The sequence below is a fragment of the Tachysurus vachellii genome, chromosome 4 (genome assembly GCF_030014155.1).
Source record: "Tachysurus vachellii isolate PV-2020 chromosome 4, HZAU_Pvac_v1, whole genome shotgun sequence".
Taxonomy (NCBI): domain Eukaryota; kingdom Metazoa; phylum Chordata; class Actinopteri; order Siluriformes; family Bagridae; genus Tachysurus; species Tachysurus vachellii.
Window position 1 is genome coordinate 25095036 of NC_083463.1, and position 21273 is coordinate 25116308.

Below are 21273 nucleotides of genomic sequence, written 5' to 3' on the forward strand. Positions count from 1 at the left end.
ATGTCTGTCTTTTTCTCACACGACCTGTGTAAAAATTCCAGCGCAAATTACCTACTGTTTTTCAGCAAAATCGGCGCTCCTATGAGAAATCTATTCCCGTCCGAATGCGAATGTCTGTGATTGCCGAAAATGTTTTTTCCAAAACACGTTTTCTTGTCTGTTTTGGTCAACGTGAACTACCGTATTAACCCTAGCGCACCGGTATTCAAGTTTCTGCTTTCTGCACACCAATAATGGATGTAAATGTGTTTGGTACCTTGCGAAGAAATATAAAAAATGAAATCAACAAGAAGAGCCAAATCATGTAAATTGTTAAGACTGGCTACTGTAATATCAGTTTCATGTAAGAGTACTTTCATTTCTATAGTCAATTACATAACGTGAATAGTGCTTTAGTAAGGCACCAAGTTTTGTGTATGTTCTAGTCAATTTCTTTCTTTGTTTTGTAAGCCACCAAGAAAAATTGTTTTATACAGACATGGGGTTACAGGCAATGAGTGTAGCTTTGTACTGGAATATCATTTATGATGGTGGAACAGCAAAGGTTAGTGCAAAGTCAGTGTTATGGTTGTATAAAAAGTGTTTTATTTAATATTTTTTTGCTTTGTTTTCAGTAAGTTTTTGTTGCAGAGTGCTAGTCCTTAGATCATTAAATCCATAGAATCTCAGCTTTCAGGTTGTTTTTGTCATGAGCATCTGACAAAAACATTGTGTTTGGTCATGAGCATCTGTTTTGTGGAGCATGCAATGTTTCAGTCTTAGTGTTTTGTTTAGGTGGAAATGGTCTTTGTTCTTAAGGACCAGTCACTTGCCCCATCCCGCAGATATGTTCACCAAAGTTGTCCCTACTAGGTGCATTAAGTACAAAGTACAAATTGTTCCTTAATAATATCAAACTGTTTTTTATTGTAACATTGTGAGATTTAATTATCCCAAGATCTAACTTCAGTATTATTTCAGTACCAACAATATGGTATCATATCCAGGTTAAAATCTTTTCATTACATCTGTAACACACCTCCCCCCTCTTTCTCTAATATTGTTTCTCTTAGGGCAAGGAGAGGTGTCTCCCAGCTCTAGAACTGCGCTTTAGCTACATTAGTCACGAAAAACAAAGACGCCGGTACCTTTTGCTCGATGATGATCCTCAGGAAGCCTTGCAGGTTTATTTATTTCATTTTTATTTGACTTTTTTTATTTGAATTTTCAATAAAGAAAATAAGCCTTTGACAAACCCCTATGCTCTTGGTTCTGAAAACCAGGAATTTTCCATATTAATACAGTGTTTGTACAGGTGTAATTAATGTACAGTGATGATGGTTATATAGAACTGCGGGCCAGATTAAATTGCCTGTGTGCAGTTCACTAATTGTTTTAAACTTTTCCTAACTGACTTTAAGCCATCCCAAATTACCTGTAAAATTACCTGTAACCTAATATTGTCACAAACTTTGAAACAATGGGAGTAAGTATAACTGAACATGATCTGTCAGCTGTGTATAATCTTCTATTTAGTAGAGAATGGGGTATTCCAAAAGCACATATGATTTCTCTTTGTTCAAAAGCTGTGGCTTATATTTAAATAAAACTCTGCAACGTAAATTGCCCAATTTACTCATTGACAGTAGATCATTAGTATAGGCAGAAAAATTTGCTACTGTTATTAATGGATTGCTCTTTTCAGGTTCTGTTGGAGTTGCTTTCTAGAATAGCAGTGGAGAATGAGCATCAGGGAGAAAAGGAAAAAACAGCAATTGTTCAGCTACAGTGTCTGAAGTGCCAAGCTGAATTTTCCCAGCCACAGTCTAAAAAGCTGCTGCAGACCCTGTCTGAACCTGATGTCTATCATGAATATCAAGACAAGACCATGAAGGAGCACGCTGTTGGTAAGAAGGAAAGCAAATAGAGTTTATGAGGTGTTCACAAAGTCAGGTCATTTTGAGCAACAAAAGTGGATGTCATGTAATGGGCCAAGGTGGCAGCTTGGTGGTTAAAGCATTGGACCACTGATCAGAAGGTTGTGTGTTTGAATTCCAGGTCCGCCCAACATTCACCACTGTGCCCCTGAGCAAAGCCTTTAACCCTCAAATGCTCAGTTAAATGAGAAAATAAAAAGATATGGTGAAATGCCATAAATTTGGTCTCAGTGAATATTAGATTAATCGGATCATTAATTTTGAAATGGCAACATATGAATGTTTGCCTTTATTCACTCTACTGCACACTTGCTCATTCTAATGCCGTGGTGTGTAGGGAGTGGACAGTTCTTTCCTTGTGTAGAGTTCTTGAGTTGGATAAAGAAGGGAAATGACATAGGAGGCAGATGAGGTTGAACTCAACAAAGAGAGCTTTATGTATTCTTTTGCTTTTCAGTGTCATAATAAACATTCAAACATTCTTGTGCACACACACACACAGCTTGGAGCATGTTATGCGATCCAAGCTCAGCTCACTTTGCTCTTCTCTTTTAAATTCCCTTCTGCATTCACTCATGAAAGAGAGCACATCATTAGAGTGATTGACAACAGTTGCATAAACCTTGTTTGTATACACCCGCTCTGCCTTCCAATCACAAACCGGTGCTCGCCCATTCTTTCGCTTCCTCAAACCCCCACTGCCCGAGGAGCCATCCAGCCTTAATGTTACTCTTACCCCTCATCTGCTACAGACATCTATTCACCCAGCCTGTGGGTCACCTGGTAGTTTATGGGATGTAGAGCTAGGTACTAATGAGTGAGCCACACACTGACATCCTTCATGCAGTGGAGCCACTAGATTGAGGTGTGGATTTAACAAATTCAAATGTCACATACACATTATAACATGCAGTAAAATGCTTTTAAGTTTTTGCATATCCCAGGTTATTATGAGCCTGGGGTCAGAACGCAGGGTCAGCCATAGTGCGGTGCCCCTGGAGCAGGTGAGGGCCTTGCTCAAGGACCCAACGTTGATGTCTCAGCAGCTTGTGGGCTTGAACCCCGAACCTTCTGATCAGTAAACCCAGGCCTTAACCACTGAACCATCACATCCCAGAAGGGTGAAATCCCATCCAACAGGATGTACCTGAGGGTGATGACCCCGCTTGATGATTAGGCACTTCTTGTCAATGGTGCTGTTTTTAGTCTCCCTCACTGAGAGCTTGCTACTGATATACAGGACTGATATACCAGGACCACTGGGCTGGACCAGTCTCTGTGCAACTGTACAGTCATGTTAGTCATTTCAAGCATGACTTGAAGTTTATCTCATACCAGGATTGGCTACTCACCGTGACCACCAGGGGTGTCTAAATTTGCTGTTTTGTGAGGTTCAATTAAATCATGTTTTTAAAAATCATGATAAATCATTTTTTTTTCTCTTTTTAGCAAATTGATTGATTTGCCTCTTGTTAAAAATAAAAAAACTCCTAATTGTGTTAGTATAGAAAATTAGCATCAGTGTTTTGAATCTGATGCGTGCAGCTACCGGAAGCCAGTGTAGGGATCGCAGCAGCGGGGTGGTATGTGAGAATTTAGTCAGGTTGAAAACAGCCGTGCAGCTGCATTTTGGATCATTTGCAGAGGACGAATTGCGTTCATAGGTAGACCTGCCAGCAGTGCGTTGCAGTAATCCAGTTTTGAAATGACAAGAGACTGAACAAGTACCTGAGCAGCCTGTGTGGACAAAAATGGCCGAATCCTTCTAATGTTGTAGAGAAGAACGCGACATGAGCGAGTCACATTAGCAATATGAGAGGAAAAGAACAGTTGATTGTCAATGGTTACCCCAAGGTTGCGAGCTGTGGCTGAAGGGCAGATCAGATCGTTATGCAGGGATATAGCAAGGTCATGACTTGGGGTTGGATCACCTGGGATGAACAGCAGTTCAGTTTTGCTAGGAATGAGCTTTAACTGATGAGCAGTCATCCATGATGATATCTCTGCCAGACATGCTGAGAGCCGATCAGAAGCTGTGGTATTTGAGGGTGGGAAAGAGAATATAAGTTGTGTATCATCAGCATAGCAGTGGTAAGAGAACCCATGTGAGGAAATAACTTCACCAAGAGAGTGAGTATACAGGGAGAAAAGAGGACCAAGTACGAGGACCAAGAGGACCGAGTCTTGTGGATGACTGTATCAAATGCTGCCGAAAGGTCAAGGAGGATAAGGATGGATGACAGTTTGGCTGATCTAGCAACATGTATTTTCTCAGAGACATCCAAAAGGGCTGTCTCTGTGGAATGAGCTGCTTTTAAGCCAGACTGGTTGGAATCTTGGAGGTTGTTCTGTGAGAGATAGACAGGCAGTTGATAATAGACAGTGCGTTAGATTTTTCTTTTTAAAGAAACGAGAGAAGTGATACAGGTCTGTAGTTACTGATGTCTGATGGATCCAGAGCAGGTTTTTTTAGGATGGGAATAACCCTTGCTCTATTGAAAGTCTATTGATGATAGTGGTAATGAAGGGCAGAAGGTCTTGCAAGATGGACCACCTACCACCACTGTTTGAGACTTACACAACAGACGAGGGTCGATGAGGATGTTACTGGGATTTTGACACCTGCTCTGTGGACGAGATCGTCTGTGACAGTAGGAATTGAGTACAGAGATGGGTTTGAGGCACATATCTGCAGTCAACCAAGAGTGAGATTTAAGGTATCGTAGAATATATCAAACAGTACTAGACACTTATGTTACAATGTGTTAGAGAGATACTTACAAACCTTCAATTTAAATGAGTAAGCCCTGCCCACAATTCACACCTTAAAGGAGACTGAAACTATTCCCGATTAATCAGCTGAGAGAACAACTAAGCAAAGACCAACACTATAAGTTCAACAATGGTATAGAATATAACAAAATTCCAATCACACTGCTCTAGAACAAAGTGAGTTAAGCAGATAGTATACAAAAGTCAGGAACCTACTTTACCAGAAGACAATATATTCAAATGAAGAGAGTTAAAGCATACTTTTCTTTCATTGTCTGATTATTCACTGTGGCATTTACTGTGGAATTAAATCATTAACAAGAAAGCAACCATTGTCAAGAGGTTTTTTGAGATAAAAATATTTTTTTTTGACAAATTGCATGCTATGGTATTTTCAGGTGATGCTGTGTTTTGTCAAGAATGCAACAGTGATCATGTGATCCAGCTAGATGGCCAAACCTCTCCTGCTAGTACAGCAGTCCCCTTTGGCTTTAATCAGAATGGTGACACGGGCTTCAGATTTGATTATATTGGTGCTCAGAAGGTATATCTTTCTAGTCTAACACGTTTTATAAATGCATTGATTCCTTTTATCATTATTTCATTCGCTGTTTGTGCTATTTGTAGCATACATTATTTCTCATTCTGCAGTTATGCTCCTTTAATGATGTTTCTTTAATCCAGGCCATCTCTTTTTATTTGTTAGTAGTATAGGTATAAAACTTATGTGAATCATAACCTCATTTATCCTCCACTTTCTGTCTTTGATAAAGGGCGAATCTCTTCACAGCCCCATCTATGTAAGAATGTCTTCTGAAGCCTCTACACTTCCCAATGGAACCACAGGGACCTTCCTCACTGCCCAGTGTGGCTTATTTAAAAGTGTATCCAGTAACATTGAGGACTGTCCCAACCATAGCTTCCAAGTGCTCAGTGACCCAAGATGGTCAGAAGATGGGCTTTCTCAAAGCTGTAGTGGTTCTCTGAACCTCCAGTCTCCTCAAGACCCACACAAATATGGTTATGGTATGTGTAGAGCAAATAGATATATGGGGTAGTTAAAACTAATCATAATTTAAAAAAAGGTAGAATACTGTGGCAACCAAGAGGCCAGAAATAAAAAAGCCATTTAAGGGTGTCTTTGCTTTACCAACAAAATTATTTTGCATTAAGAAAGCAGCTAGGCTTCATTTACAGCTATTAAATAATGGAAATATGTTTATTTAACTTTTACAGGCAGTTGGTTGGTAACAAGGTCCAGTTATTGTATGGGGAATGTGGAAAATGTCACAGATATTTTAAATTACTGTACCTCATTGTGTACTCTGTGAACAATGCATTTTGCAACAGTGCATTTTGCAACAGCACACCAAAACAATCTGTTATATTTGGTACAGTGTTCACTGTGTAAGGAGAAGTCTATATTCTTTAATGTATAAAAGCTTTTACTTTAATGTATAATAGCAGATCTCTGTGTTTCTGCTGTTTGAAGATTTTGACACTGTCGATCACCGATTGCAGCTCTTCCTGGATGTGGAAGTTTTCGAAGGAGAGGAAGAGATTAATTGTTTCCTGAAAGTGAGCTTTGTTTTTTACATATGCATTTTCCACCTTTTTAATGTTGTTTCTATTGACAATTAGACTATTAGTATAAGTCTAAAAGAAAGGAATGTTGTATTAAGAATGTTGTAACAGAATATATATATATACTGTATATCATTGTTGCAAGTTAAAAATGGCATGGAATGTGTGTGTATATATATATATATATATATATATATATATATATATATATATATATATATATATATATATATATATATATGCGCGTGTGTATATAATCAAAATCAGAATGAGCTTAATTACATACAAGGAATAAATACATACTTACCATAACACAGAGAAACTAGATGAGAATATAAATATACATACAGTATGTAAAAAATTTGAAAATAAATTGAAAAATAAATACATTGCATGTACAGTTGTGCTATAGATGGTAGCATGGAATAGAATAGAAAGAAATGCAGGGGTGTACTAGGATGGAGATGTAACAGTTAAATGTAAAGTTATTGCACATTGTTATTGCATAATGGTGGGAACATTTAACATTAACATTAACATTTATGGACATGTTCATGAGGAACATGTCCATGAGGTAGATTGCCTGGGGGAAGAAACTGTATTTGTGCCTGGTTGTGCTGGTATTTGTGGCTCTGTATCGCCAGCCATATGGTAAAAGTTCAAAAAGTGGATGACATGGATGTGAGGGATCCAGAGTGATTTTCTGAGCCCTTTTCTTCACTCTGAATACATATATATATGTATATGTATATGTGTATATATATATATATATATGTATATATATATATATACACATATACATATATGTATATATATATATACATATATATATATATATATATATATATATATATATATATATATATATATATATATATATATATATATATATACAGTTCTTGAAGGGTTAATAGGGAAGCACCAATAATCTTTTTAGCAGTCCGAACCATTTTCTGTTGTCTTTTGATTGTTTCTGAGTTATTGAAGTGCACAGAACAGTCTTACAGTAGAACTGTCTCAGCAGCTCCTCTGGCAGGTTAAACTTCCTCAACTGGCTAAGGACGTACATCCTTTGTTGGGCCATTTTAACAGTGGTGTCAATGTGAGTATCCCACTTCAGGTCCTGGGAGATGGTGGAGCCCAGGAAATTTAATGCCTTCACTGCAGCCTGAAGTCCACAATCATCTCCACTGTTTTGAGCGTATTGGGCTCCAAGTTGTTGTGACTGTACCAGACAGCCAGCTCTTTAATCTCCTGTCTGTAGGCAGACTTGTCTCCGTGTTTGATGGGGTTGTATGTATGTATATATATATATATATATATATATATATATATATATATATATATATATATATATATATATATATATATTTACACACACACACACTCACCGGCCACTTTATTAGGTACACCTGTCCAACTGATCGTTACCGCCAATTTGTAATCAGCCAATCACATGGTAGCTCCTCAATGCATTTAGGCATGTAGACATGGTCAAGACGATCTGCTGCAGTTCAAACTGAGTGTCAGAATGGGGAAGAAAGGTGATTTAAGTGACTTTGAACGTGGCATGGTTGTTGGTGCCAGACGGGCTGGTCTGAGTATTTAAGAAACTGCTGATCTACTGGGATTTTCACGCACAACCATCTCTAGGGTTTACAGAGAATGGTCCGAAAAAGAGAAATATCCAGCGAGCGGCAGTTCTGTCTTGTTGCAAATGCCTTGTTGATGCCAGAGGTCAGAGGAGAATGGCCAGACTGGTTCGAGCTGATAGAAAGGCAACAGTAACTCAAATAACCACTCGTTACTTTGTTCAGCACTTTGGTCAGCTCTGCTGTGATAAATGTGCTATATAAATAAACTTTACTTACTTACTTACTTACCTATCAGCTGCCTCCGGAGTCCCTCGAGCCAACCAGGCTCGATAGGACTCCTTCTTCAGCTTGACGGCATCCCTTACTTCCGGGGTCCACCACCGGGTTCGGGGATTGCCACCACGACAGGCACCAGAGACCTTACGGCCACAGCTCCGAGCGGCTGCGTCGACAATGGAGGTGGAGAACATGGTCCACTCGGACTCAATGTCTCCAACCTCCCTCGGGATCTGGTTGAAGCTCTGCCGGAGGTGGGAGTTGAAGATTTCTCTGACTGGAGACTCTGTCAAACGTTCCCAGCAGACCCTCACAGTACGTTTGGGTCTGCCAAGTCTGTCCAACTTCCTCCCCCACCAGTGGATCCAACTCACCACCAGGTGGTGATCAGTTGACAGCTCCACCCCTCTCGGGTCTTGGACCCGAGTGTCCAAGACATACGGCCGGAGGTCAGATGAAACAACCACAAAGTCGATCATCGACCTCCGACCTAGGGTGTCCTGGTACCATGTGTACTGATGGACACCCTTATGCTTGAACATGGTGTTCCTTATGGACAAACTGTGACTAGCACAGAAGTCCAATAACAGAACACGACTCGGGTTCAGGTCGGGGGGCCGTTCCTCCCAATCACGCCCCTCCAGGTGTCACTGTCGCTGCCCACGTGAGCGTTGAAGTCCCCCAGTAGAACGATGGAGTCCCCGGTTGTAGCACTTTCCAGCACCCCTTCCAGAGATGCCAAGAAGGTCGGGTACAGTGAGAGACCTATCCCCGAACCGAAGGCGCAGGGAACGACCCTCTCATTCACCGGGGTGAACTCCAACACATGGTTGCTGAGCTGGGGGGCTATGAGCAAGCCCACACCAGCTCGCCAGAGTAGTAGAGAGTCCAGCCTCTCTCAAGGAGTTGGGTTCCGGAGCCCAAGCTGTGCGTGGAGACAAGCCCAACTATTTCTAGTCGGTATCTCTCAACCTCCCACACCAGCTCAGGCTCCTCCCCCCAGCGAGGTAACATTCCACGTCCCTAGAGCCAGATTCCGTGTCCGGGGATTGGGTCGCCGAGGCCCCCGCCTTCGACTGCCTCCCAATCCACAATGCACCAGCCCCTTACGGTTCCTCCTGCAGGTGGTGGGCCCCTAGGGTCCCGGGGGTTAAGACCCGGCCACCGGGCGCTCGCATGCGAGCCCCAACCCCGGGTCTGGCTCCAGGGTGGGGCCCTGGTTGCTCTATACCGGGCGACGTCACGGACCTTGCTATTAAATTTCTCATAAGGGGTATTTGAACCGCTCTTTGTCTGGCCCGTCACCCAGGACCTGTTTGCCTTGGGAGACCCTACCAGGGGCAGAAAGCCCCAGACAACATAGCTCCTAGGATCATTCAGGCACGCAAACCCCTCCACCACAATAAGGTGGCGGTTCGAGGAGGGGTACAAACAAAATCTCCTTCAAATAGTCAAACGATTCTAGCGTAAGTAGAAATAAGTAAAATGCAAAGATAAAACTAACCAAGAAACACTCTCCAAGTGTAAGCCTGCATTTGTTCTCCTGATGCATCCTCTATCAGCAATAACAAAGTATAACACTATGAGCTTGCCTCAAGGTGAATGCACACCGATAACTGGTTCTGAAACCTTATTTATACCATTTATTAGTATGATCTCATAACGGTCATTCTGCTTCTGTCAGCATCCTGTCAGGTCTTCTCATGATCTCATGCTTCTGCAAAACATCCTGAGAAGTCTCCTAGGCTGCACGGCTGACTGTGTGTTCTTATTCTGCTGGCACAAAGCTGCTGACACATAACCTTGTGATTTCCTTTTAAGCTTTCACTGTTACTCTCTGTCTTAATATCTAAACATACTAATGAAAATTATATAATTTCTTAATCACACAATGGTTACATAAATTCATATAAGGGTAAATGAAACTTGTCATTCTATAAAATAAAAAGAAAATTCATATAAAGGTAAAGGAAACTTATCATTCTATAAAATGGAAAAGAAAACTTATAACAATTCTATAATCTTCTTTCAGCAAGATGATGGGTCTTGATCCAACTGTCTAGGTACAGTGTCTGTTCCTCTTTGGGTTGAATCAGGTTCCTTCTAGATCTTTTTCTTTACAGTTTTAATCAGATATGTTCAATTTCTTTTATGTCATATAACAATTTCCCCATTTCTTTTAGTTTATTTTCCACAGCTTCCTTTTTCCTTGCTCTCTGTCTTTGTTGTCTTTTATTTAGTTTCTCTCTTTTTGCTGCATTAATTTCACTTTGTTTCTTTATAGTATTGCATGAAATTATATTGGATAATATATTGGATATATTAGGTCTGTGAAACAAAGCAAAACCAACGTTACTCACCTATCGAGAAGGAAAAAAGCAACCTCAGCGACTTAAGTAAAGTTGGCCGCATATTCACATATTCGAGTTTCCCGAGTCAATAGCTCCTGAGCTAAACGCTGTTACTACACAAACAACACCTTTCTATCGTAGTAATGTAGAGAGGCAGCTACAACCCAATTTTCCCCAAAATCAGCTTTTCTCCGCGGTGGACAAAATACACAAGTCTCTATGTGCGGACGACTGAGAGACAGATTCCAAGGAACCGTCTGCGAAGTGCAAAACCCGAAAAGCGAATACAAAAAAACAGTCAATAACCACTGTAATACACTGTACTGTCAGCTCACACATCACTGATGTCCTGATAGTTATACTACAACACTTATTTGGGGGAATTGTGTTTTTGTATCATTTTTATGATTTTTTAAATATGAAAATATTAAACTGGAATCTGTGAATATGCTGCCAACTTTACTTAAGTCCCTCGGCGTCCCATCGCAGGCCTTCCCACTCCTTCAGTTCTCTCCAGCGCTGGAAAGCTGATCCTATATTAACCCGGGTCCTACTTCTTGCCTTATCGTAGGCCTTTCTTCACTTTCTTTCTTTGTATTTATCCTTTTTATAGTCAATGTTAAAACCACTTTCTGCTAATGTCACACATGCGCACTGAACACTCTCTCCGCCCATATTGACAAGACATGCCCCTTTCTGCTCATTGGCTACACGTTAGTTTTGTTTTTGTTTTGTTTGGCGGCCCAACACAGTTTTCTGAAGCATTTCTCAAACAATGGAGACCCCATCTTGAAGATCTTTTTTCTTTTGTGGTTATTGTCCTACTGCAGAATACATTTTGGTCCAATCAGACTCCTCCCTGGTGGTATCACATGATGAAAAAGTATCTGCTTGTATTTCTTAGCATTAATAAAAACTTCAACTCAGTTTGCAGATATGCAGCCACAATCTTGCAAGGAACCTTCACCATGTTTCACTGTTGCCTGCAGTCAGTTTTATTGTACTGCTCTTCAGCCCATCAATGAACAAATGGCATCCGGCTACATACAAATATTTTTTAAATTTTGATTCATCAGTCCAAACTATCTGCTGCCTATTTTCTGTACAACAGTTCCTAGGATTTTTATGTGTAGTTTGTCAGAGGTACTTGTAGTTGGATGTGTAGTTTGCCGCAGTTCTGCAATGAAGACCATTTATGGCCAGACTTCTCTGAACAGTAGTTAGGTGTACCTGGGTCCCAATGGTTTCCGCTAGTTCTTTGCTGATTGCACAGTTGGACATCTTCTGATATCAAAGGGAAGCAAGCATGATGTGTCTTTGATCTGCTGCATTAAGTTTCCTTGGCCGATCACAATGTCTATGGTCCTTAGCATTGCCCGTTTCTTTGTTCATCTTTAACCCTCTGGAGTCGATGAACTCGTATACGCATTTTGTGGCATAATCTCCTGTTAAGGCCGAAATGAACTTAAATTACACTTTCAGTTTCGATCGTACAGACAAGAACAATACATTAATCAAATCTGTAAAGGGTCTACTTTTATTTGTATACACACATAATAACAACAAAACACTGTGCTTTTGTAGAATAAAGAAAATATACAGAGTGCGTTCTCTGCCATCTCGGTCTCGGTCACCACTCTTCACACACATAAATAAAACAACCCGAATCTCATCGAATACTTGCCTCAAAGACAAGATAAATATATGCATAGAAAGCTTGAAATGTCTACTTTTAAATAAACAAATTCAAGGCAAAAACAAATAATTTATTTTTATGTAATCCGTATGAAAGTAAGGAGTGTTCCGGTTTCTCCTGTTTCGCCTCATTATAGATAGTGTTCCCGCCTCCGTCTGAGCGCGCTGTTCATATGCAAATGAACTGAGGAGAATCAGGTAACCACGTACACGCCCCAGAGACACAGGAATGACTCAGAACATGAAATCTGGACCTGTGTGCTTTGCAAAGCAAAGCATGGTAAGAGGCAGGACACTACTTGGAAATGCCAGGCATGTGATGTTCACTTGCGTGTTTAGCTGAAAAGGAACTGTTTCCTAGAGTGGCACAAAGATGTATAACTGTTCAATTCTGGGTACTATGTGACAGAGTAGGTTAGTGGGCTTCCTGATTGTGTCTTCTGTGTTATTACTAACTTCTAAATTTGATTTTATGTGATTTTGTGTGATAGTTAAATATTCTATATAAACTACAAACAAAAAATACACATTTATTTTGTCCTCACATTCTTTCTTGTAACTCCTCTCTCAGTCACATACCTGCCTGAAAGGCTCATTATGCAGCTCATTATGCGGGCCTTTGTCTTCTCAGGTGTGAATCACATTAATATTCATGATAGTTGACGCCCACTCGCATATGCCCTTTACAAACAAAAAGTGTCTTAGAAAATTTAAATCAATGTATTGTTTTCTGTGAGCAAGTAAACAAGATGATTTTCACATTTTGAAGCAAAAACTCTAGGCTACAAGATCCAGTTCTCAAAAGTCTTGTGAACCAATGTTCTGTATGTATTTTATGGCCTTATTCAAGTGATGTAAAATATTTCATTTTTCACTAACCAGGCATAAACATTGTTTTCTCAAAAACACAATCATGTACATACATGCTACTCACATATTATTGTAGTCCAGTTTGTGTTGATTACAGTGATATTAGACTTTAGCCATTAATGTCTTTATAAGTAACTGAAAAAGGCACAAATGTCATGGTATGACAAAACTTCTCCAGGCCCTAAAAATACCCTCAGACTCCAGAGGGTTAAAATCACTTGAACGAACACATCTTGAAACCTGAGTCTGCTTTGAAATATTTGCCTAGGAAAGACCTCACTAATGCAGTATAACTACCTTGTTTCTGTGCCCAGTCTTGCCATGGTGTATAACCTTTTACATGAAACGTCTTCGCCAACCTCACCCTAGTAGCAGAGTTTGGATGTACTTCACCCAGTATTAAGCCTCCAACATAGGTTTTTCTGTTTCAGTTAATGACTGTGTTTCTTCCTACATATCAAACTGATGATCATTAGCACCTGCTTGGTATAATTGGTTAATCACAAACCATACCCTGATCCTACAAAATACCTTATGTTTAGCAAGTGCAAGAATTGGTTTGAAGACAAATGGTAGTCACACCAAGTATAGATTTGTTTCACATTTTTTTGTTAGCTCACTTTGGATTTTGAAAATTAATGGAAACAATAAAAGTATATATTTAGGAAAGAATTCTTACTTTCTACTACTTCACACCTGAATAATGTTGGCACAGTTTACGTATATACTGTTTGCAGTGTGTAATTCAAGAAGACTGAAACACCTGGTTTAGACCACAATAATTCATTAGTACGGTGCAAAACCTCCTTTGATTCCCTGACCTTCTAAAGTGACTGAATAATATTCAGATCTGGTAACTATGAGGGCCATGGGAGATATTGAATTTTATTTTCATGTTCATCAAACTACTGTCGTCAGTCATGCTGTGTGTATTGTATCATCATCCTGATACAAGACACTACTTCAGAGTACAATGTTTGAACCATTGTATGCAATGGTTTGGAAGTCTTTGACAGTGTTGTCCCCATCTAGCACAAGTAGTGGTCCTAGGGAATGGCATATTTCAGCCCAGACCATTACTGATCCACACTCATACTTCACTCCACAGAACAGGTGAGTTGGACTCAACAGAGAACTGTACATGTGTATACACAGCCCAAGGTTTCCATTGTCGGAACCATTGAAACCAAAGATTGGCATTGGCACAAGTAAGCATGGTTTGGCTATAGCAACCTGACCTTGATTATTTGCAGTGTGGCGCTCCTGACGAACAGTAGAGTTGAGGTGCACATTTAATTCTGCAGTGAGCTAAGCAGCTGTATTCTTAAGCACAGAATGTTAAAACCTCATGCTATATTCGCTATATACTCATGCTTAATTTTTGTTGTCCAACCCCTTTATGTATGTACTGTATGTATGTATGTATGTATGTATGTATGTATGTATGTATGTAGATGTACAGTTTCCATGGTTCCCTTTATTTCAGATGTCTGTTGTGAAATTCGGAGATCCAGTAGAATTTCCATCTCTCGTGGTTGTGTCCAATCAAAGCATCTACATCCTTGAAATGACTTCTCAGTCAGAGTAAGCTACTTGGTCACATAGAAAAATATTATATTTGATTTTCCATGGAGAACATGGTCATTAACCTCAAATACTAATTCGCCAAACTTTTTGCTTCAGTAAATTTTTTTTCTTGATATGAAAAAATTATTTGCCATAATTAATGCTGATTTATTAAATGTATAGGCTAAATGTTCATAGCTATTTTAAGGCATTATTAATGTTATTTTTATGGTATTTAGTTATTGGTAATGCATTCTTTGTTTGCCTCTGAAATAGTTAGCCATGGTCTAACATTTAAAATGAAACAGTTCGTTATTATGTATTGTTTTATGTTTACTTTGTTTTCCTCTTTATCTGAAGAGGTCATCCCTCAGAATGGCTGCAGAAGAGGGACAGCCATAGAATATGCGAACTCAGCTACCTGGATGTGGGTCTTGGTTCACAAAGCATCCACATGGAGTTTGATGTAAGCGCTGCTGCATACACACTTTTGGTTCGCGACAGTGCTCGGTGCAAACACTTCTACAACCAACTGGCAGGCAAGTGCCCTCCTTCTCATATACATATCCATCTCCATGCACATTCTTGAAAAATGGAGAACTCGCATATGATCCTGATGCATAAAAGGGAATCAAATCCTTATATGCTCTTGTCCTTTTTGTTTTATTTTTTTTAAATAATTTTTCACACCTGTCTTATATCATTAAATATATAACTTTTTGTGTGTCCATATTTTCAATTTGAGATAAGAAATTAAAAAAATACACGTGTAAATACAAATAGACAAGAAATTTTAAAAATATATTGTATGTACAGTGCTATAGATGATAGAATGGTATAGAATACAATAAAATGATATGCAGGAATGTACTAGGATAGATGTGATGATAAATAATTGTAAGATTAGTTCACAATGTTATTGCATAATGGGGGAACATTTACCTGTTTGTGAGGTAGATTGCCTGGGGGAAGAATCTGTTTTTGTGCCTGGTTGTGCTGGTATTTGGGGCTCTGTAGTGCCAGCCAGATGGTAAAGGTTCAAAAAGCGGATGTTTTGAATGTGAGGGATCCAGAGTGATTTTCTGAGCCCTTTTCCTCATTCTGGATATATACAGTTTTTGGAGGGTGGGCGATTTAGATAAAAGGGTCCAGTGAAGTCTTTTAGATAATCCAGAACCAGTTTTTCGAATGACTTCGTGATGACAGACGTCAGCGCCACAGGTCTGTAGTCGTTAAATCCTGTTATTTTGGTTATTTTTGGGATTGGGATGATGGTTGAGTGTTTGAAACAGACAGGGACTTCAAATAGCTCCAGTGATCTGTTGAAGATCTGTGTGAAAAGGGGGGCCAGCTGGTCAGCACAGGTTTTCAGACAGGCTGGTGTCACACCGTCTGGGCCTGGTGCCTTTATTCTTTTCTGCTTTCTGAAGACCTGTTGTGCATCATCATCACTGATACGGAGAGCAGGAGAGGGGGAGATGAGGGTTACTGGAAGTGTTAAAGGTTGTGTGAACCATTAAAGGTTGCTGTAAACCATGGCTTATCATTGTTGAATGTTAGATGACTTCTGGTAGGGATGCATATGACCTCACAGAAACTGATATATGAAGTTACAGTCTCAGTAAGCTCATCCAGATCATTGGCACTAATGCCCCACATTCTGCTTGTTGTTTTTTGTGGATAAGGTGGCCACTATCAGGACTATCTCTCCTACTGTTACTGATCCCTCTGTTCTCTATTCCTTGCTGTGTTGTTTATGACTGCTTTCAACCGGATATTATGCCAGATTTAGAGGATTTCGTGTGCCATATTAACCACTCGGGTTCCCCTGTGGAGGTTTTCCCTCGTATAGGGCGTTTGGTTTTCAATATTGTAAACAGAGATGGGGGACTCGAGTCGTATGACTTGAGTCAGACTTAAGTCGCACATTTGAGACTTGAGACTTGCTTGACAAATATTAAAAAAAGACTCGACTTGACTTTGACTTGACATTCATGACTTGAGACTTGACTTGAGTTATATGACTTGAAATAACTTGTTTTTTTGTTTGTTTTTAAATCTGTTTTTAAACACACGCAAGAGCGTAATCTAACCATGTGACGCAGCAGGGAAGCAGAGGGAGAGCGCGCACTAACTAATAAACCTTAACAGTCGTGACGAAACATGGAAGGCGCCACACCAAAATTAGTTAAGTTCGGGTACCGGGATTTTGTGCAAGATGAGAAGAGAAGAACAGCAGTATGCAACCACATCGCTCACAATTGAGTGACAAAGTTCTATCAAATGAAATTTAGTGTAAATGGTTGGTCACTGTTTATGTGGAAATGTCAGCTTTTTTGCAATAGCACTTGTAATTGGTCTTCAGTGTTAGGCTTTGAGTGAAAAGCGTATGGATTTTTTATGGGGATGCACATTATATATAAAAAACATAAATATAAATTTAAAAATAAAAAACTATAAAGCACAGCCATATTCTTGTCTCTCATGTGCACACACACATTCAAATTAAAGGGATAGTTCACCCAAAAATAAAAAAAACTCTTTCATAATTTTCTCACCCTCATGATATTACAAACCTGTATAAATTTCTTTGTTTTGATGAACACACATGTAGATATTTTGAGGAATGTTTGTAACCAAACCATTCATGAGCCCCATTCACTTCCATAGTATTCTTTTTCCCACTATGGAAGTGAATGGGGCTCATGAATGGTTTGGTTACAAACATTCCTCAAAAGATCTACATGTGTGTTCATCTAAACAAAGAAATTTATACAGGTTTGTAACATCATAAGGGTGAGAAAATGAATTTTCATTTTCAGGTGAACTATCCCTTTAATTAATAAATTACTCTCACTCCAATAATCAATCAATCTCTCTCTCTCTCTTTCACTTCAATTCAATTTAATTCACTTCAAGGTTTGTGTGATTCAATAATTTACGTTTTTTGTTTGACGTGATTGATTGTTGTTATTCTGTTGTTAAAAAGGAAGGATCTAATTTAAGGATGTGTTCATGTCCCATTAAAAGGGAATGCCTGTTCAAAAAATGATGCAAAAAAATTGGTTGTAAAGAAACCATTGTACTTTTTTATATATACTTTTCCATGGTCTTCTGCCATGTTTGAGGCATGTTGAAACTTTTCATGCTTTTATTTTGGCCTTATTTCAGTTACATTTACATCTTATTCTTTGTTGTTTAGATTTGTATTCATTTTTAGATTTTTATTGTATTTACAACTCACCTGTATGTGGACACCTTTTAAAAATAAATGCATATAATCATTTTTTTGGTGCCAATAAATCTCTCATAGTCCATAAATAGGCCTACTGTAGATTTAACTTTGTTTAATATATACATTTAGTTAAATCATCAAACATCTGTATGACTTGCCATTGACTTGCTTGACCCAAGCTATGACTTGACTTGAATTGCTTGACATAAAGCAGTGACTTGACTTGACTTGACTCTCACAAAAATTGACTCGGACCTGCTTGAGACTTGAAGGTTAAGACTTGAGACTTACTTGTGACTTGCACATGTGTGACTTACTCCCACCTCTGATTGTAAATAACAGTTTATCTTCTGGTGTGGTACCTACTGATCTTAAACATGCAGTAGTACAACCACATATCAAGAAACCTGGTCTTGATCACTCTGTACTAGCTAACTTTAGGCCTATATTCAGACTGCCCGTCCTTTCAAAGGTCTTAAAAAAAAATTGTATATATACAATTAAAATCTTTTTTGGATGAACACATCCTGGAGGTTTTCCAGATCGGCTTTAAAACATTGCATAGCACAGTGTCAGCTTTTTTAGGGGTTTTTAATGACATCCACATTGTGTCTGATGCTGGTCACTTTGTGATCCTTGTCCTGCTAGACCTAACTGCTGCCTTCGACACAGTTGACAATCACATTCTAATATCTCACATACTGTAGATCAACTAGTGGGTATTCATGGCACTGCTCAAGTCAAGTCAAGAAGCCTTTATTGTCATTTCAACCATATATAGCTGTTGCAGTACACAGTGAAATGAGAGAACGTTTCTCCAGGACTGTGGTGCCACACAAAACAAAGACAGAGCTAAGGACTTAGTAAGTAGTCCTAGTCACATAAAGTGCATCTGTGCAACCTGGTTCAAACAGTGCAGGACAAGACAAACAAGACAGACAAGACAGTGCAGGACAAAAGACAGTGCAAACAAAAATTACAAGACAATACACAAAGAACATTACACAAGAGACAATAGACAGAAACAGTGCCGACTAGTGTAAATACTGCATGTTCAGACTACATTAAAGTGGTTTAGGTCGTACTTAACAAAGTTAACTAAACTTTTTCTGTTTGTCTTGCTGGTATAAAATCTTCCACTGATCCTTTCTCCTATGGGGTTCCACAGGGCTCGGTTCTGAGGTCATTACTCTTTTCACTTTATATGCTTTCGCTGGGATCCATCTTTAGACACCATGGGATTTCCTTCCATTGTTATGCAGATGACACCCAGATCTATACCTGTAAAGCAAAAGGAGGGTTTCTCCAGTACACATAATCTTTCATGTCTTGATTATATTAAAGCTTGTATGTCGTTAAACCTCCCTTAATTTTAATGATAAGACAGAGGCGATGTTGTTTGGCCCAAGTGGCTCCTGCAAGATGCCCCCTGTTGACCTGGGTCCCTTGGCATTGCATGTTAGACTTGTGATAACTAATCTTGGCTTTAAAATGGATGTAGATCTTAAATTGGATAGCCGAATTAGTGCAGTGGTGAAGTCCAGTTTCTTTCACCTAAGGCGCTTGGCAAAAATAAAATCTCTGGTGTGAAAAATAAAATCTCATTGTGACTGTAATCAATGCTTTTATTACATCTCGGCTGGATTGCTGTAATCCACTTTATATTGGTCTTAGCTAGTCTTCTTTGTCTCGTCTTCAGTTGGTCCAAAATGCTGGTGCAAGAAAATATGACCATATTACACCGATTTTGGCCTCACTCCACTGGCTGCCTGTGTATTTTAGGGTTCAATTTAAAGATCTTTTATTTGTTTTTAAATCTTTAAATGGCCTCACCTCATCATACCTTACTGAACTGCTTCACCCGACACTCCTGCCCCTTCATTCAGATCAGCTAATCAAATGCTTCTTGACACCCGAAGATTAAAGAGGAAGCTCAGAGGGGAACGTGCCTTCTCTGTTGCTGCCCCTAGGCTAAGGAACAACTTGTCTCTGCACATGAGACAGGCACCCACTGTTTCTCCATGTTTAAAAACCGACTGAAAGCATATTTGTATTCCCTGGCATTTGTACTGTATAATCATGAATTATTACTGCTATTATTGCTACTTTTATTTATTCATTATTTGTATTTTATGGTGTACAGCAATTTGTGTCAGCTGTGGCTGTTTTTAAAGTGTTTTATAAATAAAGTATTTATTATTATTATTATTATTATTATTATTATTATTATTATTATTATTATAAATAATACTCTTTATCCCATAAAAGCAATAGCAAGAGAACTTTCCCCAAAGCATCACAGCAAGCTTAAGACCATTTCATCCACACAACTGAATCCCAAGCATCATCTGTGGTATGTAAAAAGAAATCCGACCACTTCTTTTTTTATTTCTCTAATCAAAAAACTTTTAAGAGGTTTAGCATTTAAAAATTCTTGTTAGATATATTGTAGCAGTAGATTTGATCATTTATTTATTCATCTCTAGTCAGTTATCTGTCCTGTGTAGAACAGTGCTGCACTAATTATTTATACTAAGGTCATAGTTTACTATATAAGGCCAGCGTTTAGTGTAACCTGTGTTACACTAGTGATCCTTTGCATCTTAATGATTTTGTGTAATGCATTCACTTGTGTATTCCCCATTTGTATATATTTAGGTGACTTGTCATGCTTCTCTAAAAATACTTCACATTTATATGTTTTTCTAATCAATTTCTTTGTGTCTAACAGGCCCCTGGTTTATGAAGGCAGTAAAACAGGCACAGAACTGGAGAGTCATCCTCCATTCTTCTACATCCTGGCCTTTCTCCTCCTAGGTGATTTTTTTTTTTCTTTTAGAAAAATTTAGTTATTTAGAAAATTGTTTAATTCTTTATTCTAAGAAAGACTTTAGGTTTATTCATAAATTCTATAAATTTCCATGATTAATAGACATATTTTGTTCAATGTATGAACTACTCTGAAAACCAATACAATATTACATGCCCAGAGATCAATGGATTAGTGGGATTCCAAGGAAAATCACTCTCTCTCTGGATGTAATAATTTCAGTAGGAAACTACTTTTTCCCCAAAGTTATGAGAGCAGTGAGTGGGTCTTTTGATGTTAGGAGCAGGCAGCTATTCAATGTAATTATGTTTCACCTAAAAATTACCTACACGACTTTCTGAAAGTACTGTAATAGCAAAGCCAATTCTTTAGAATGTTTTTTTCCTGTACCCTGAAAATACTTAATATAAAGACATTTATGATACATAATAGATCAGAATTTAAGTTTTTGCTTATATTCTAGTTTTGTTTAGCCCACCCATTTTCAAGTATTCAGAAACATTAGAACATGACACTGACTGGTGTTTCTTATTGCCCATGGATGCCCTGTTAGATTGATTCTTTACACAGGTGATAGGTCTGA

At 38.8% G+C, this 21273-nt stretch overlaps 1 protein-coding gene across 5 annotated transcripts in view; it reads left to right on the forward strand.

Moving 5' to 3' along the window:
* Positions 1-21273, forward strand: part of stk11ip (serine/threonine kinase 11 interacting protein) — a 51051-nt gene that overhangs the window by 24634 nt on the left and 5144 nt on the right. For 4 of the 5 annotated variants that reach the window (XM_060868514.1, XM_060868511.1, XM_060868512.1 and 1 more), the window contains 9 exons: positions 1053-1163; positions 1685-1886; positions 5087-5232; positions 5462-5714; positions 6181-6266; positions 14546-14643; positions 14986-15164; positions 20129-20213; positions 20592-20677. In XM_060868514.1, the coding sequence (XP_060724497.1) occupies positions 1053-1163; positions 1685-1886; positions 5087-5232; positions 5462-5714; positions 6181-6266; positions 14546-14643; positions 14986-15164; positions 20129-20213; positions 20592-20677 (1246 nt within the window). Of the gene's footprint in view, positions 1-1052; positions 1164-1684; positions 1887-5086; positions 5233-5461; positions 5715-6180; positions 6267-14545; positions 14644-14985; positions 15165-19559; positions 20066-20128; positions 20214-20591; positions 20678-21273 lie in introns of those variants that run through there. The other variant, XM_060868515.1, reaches the window with a different exon arrangement.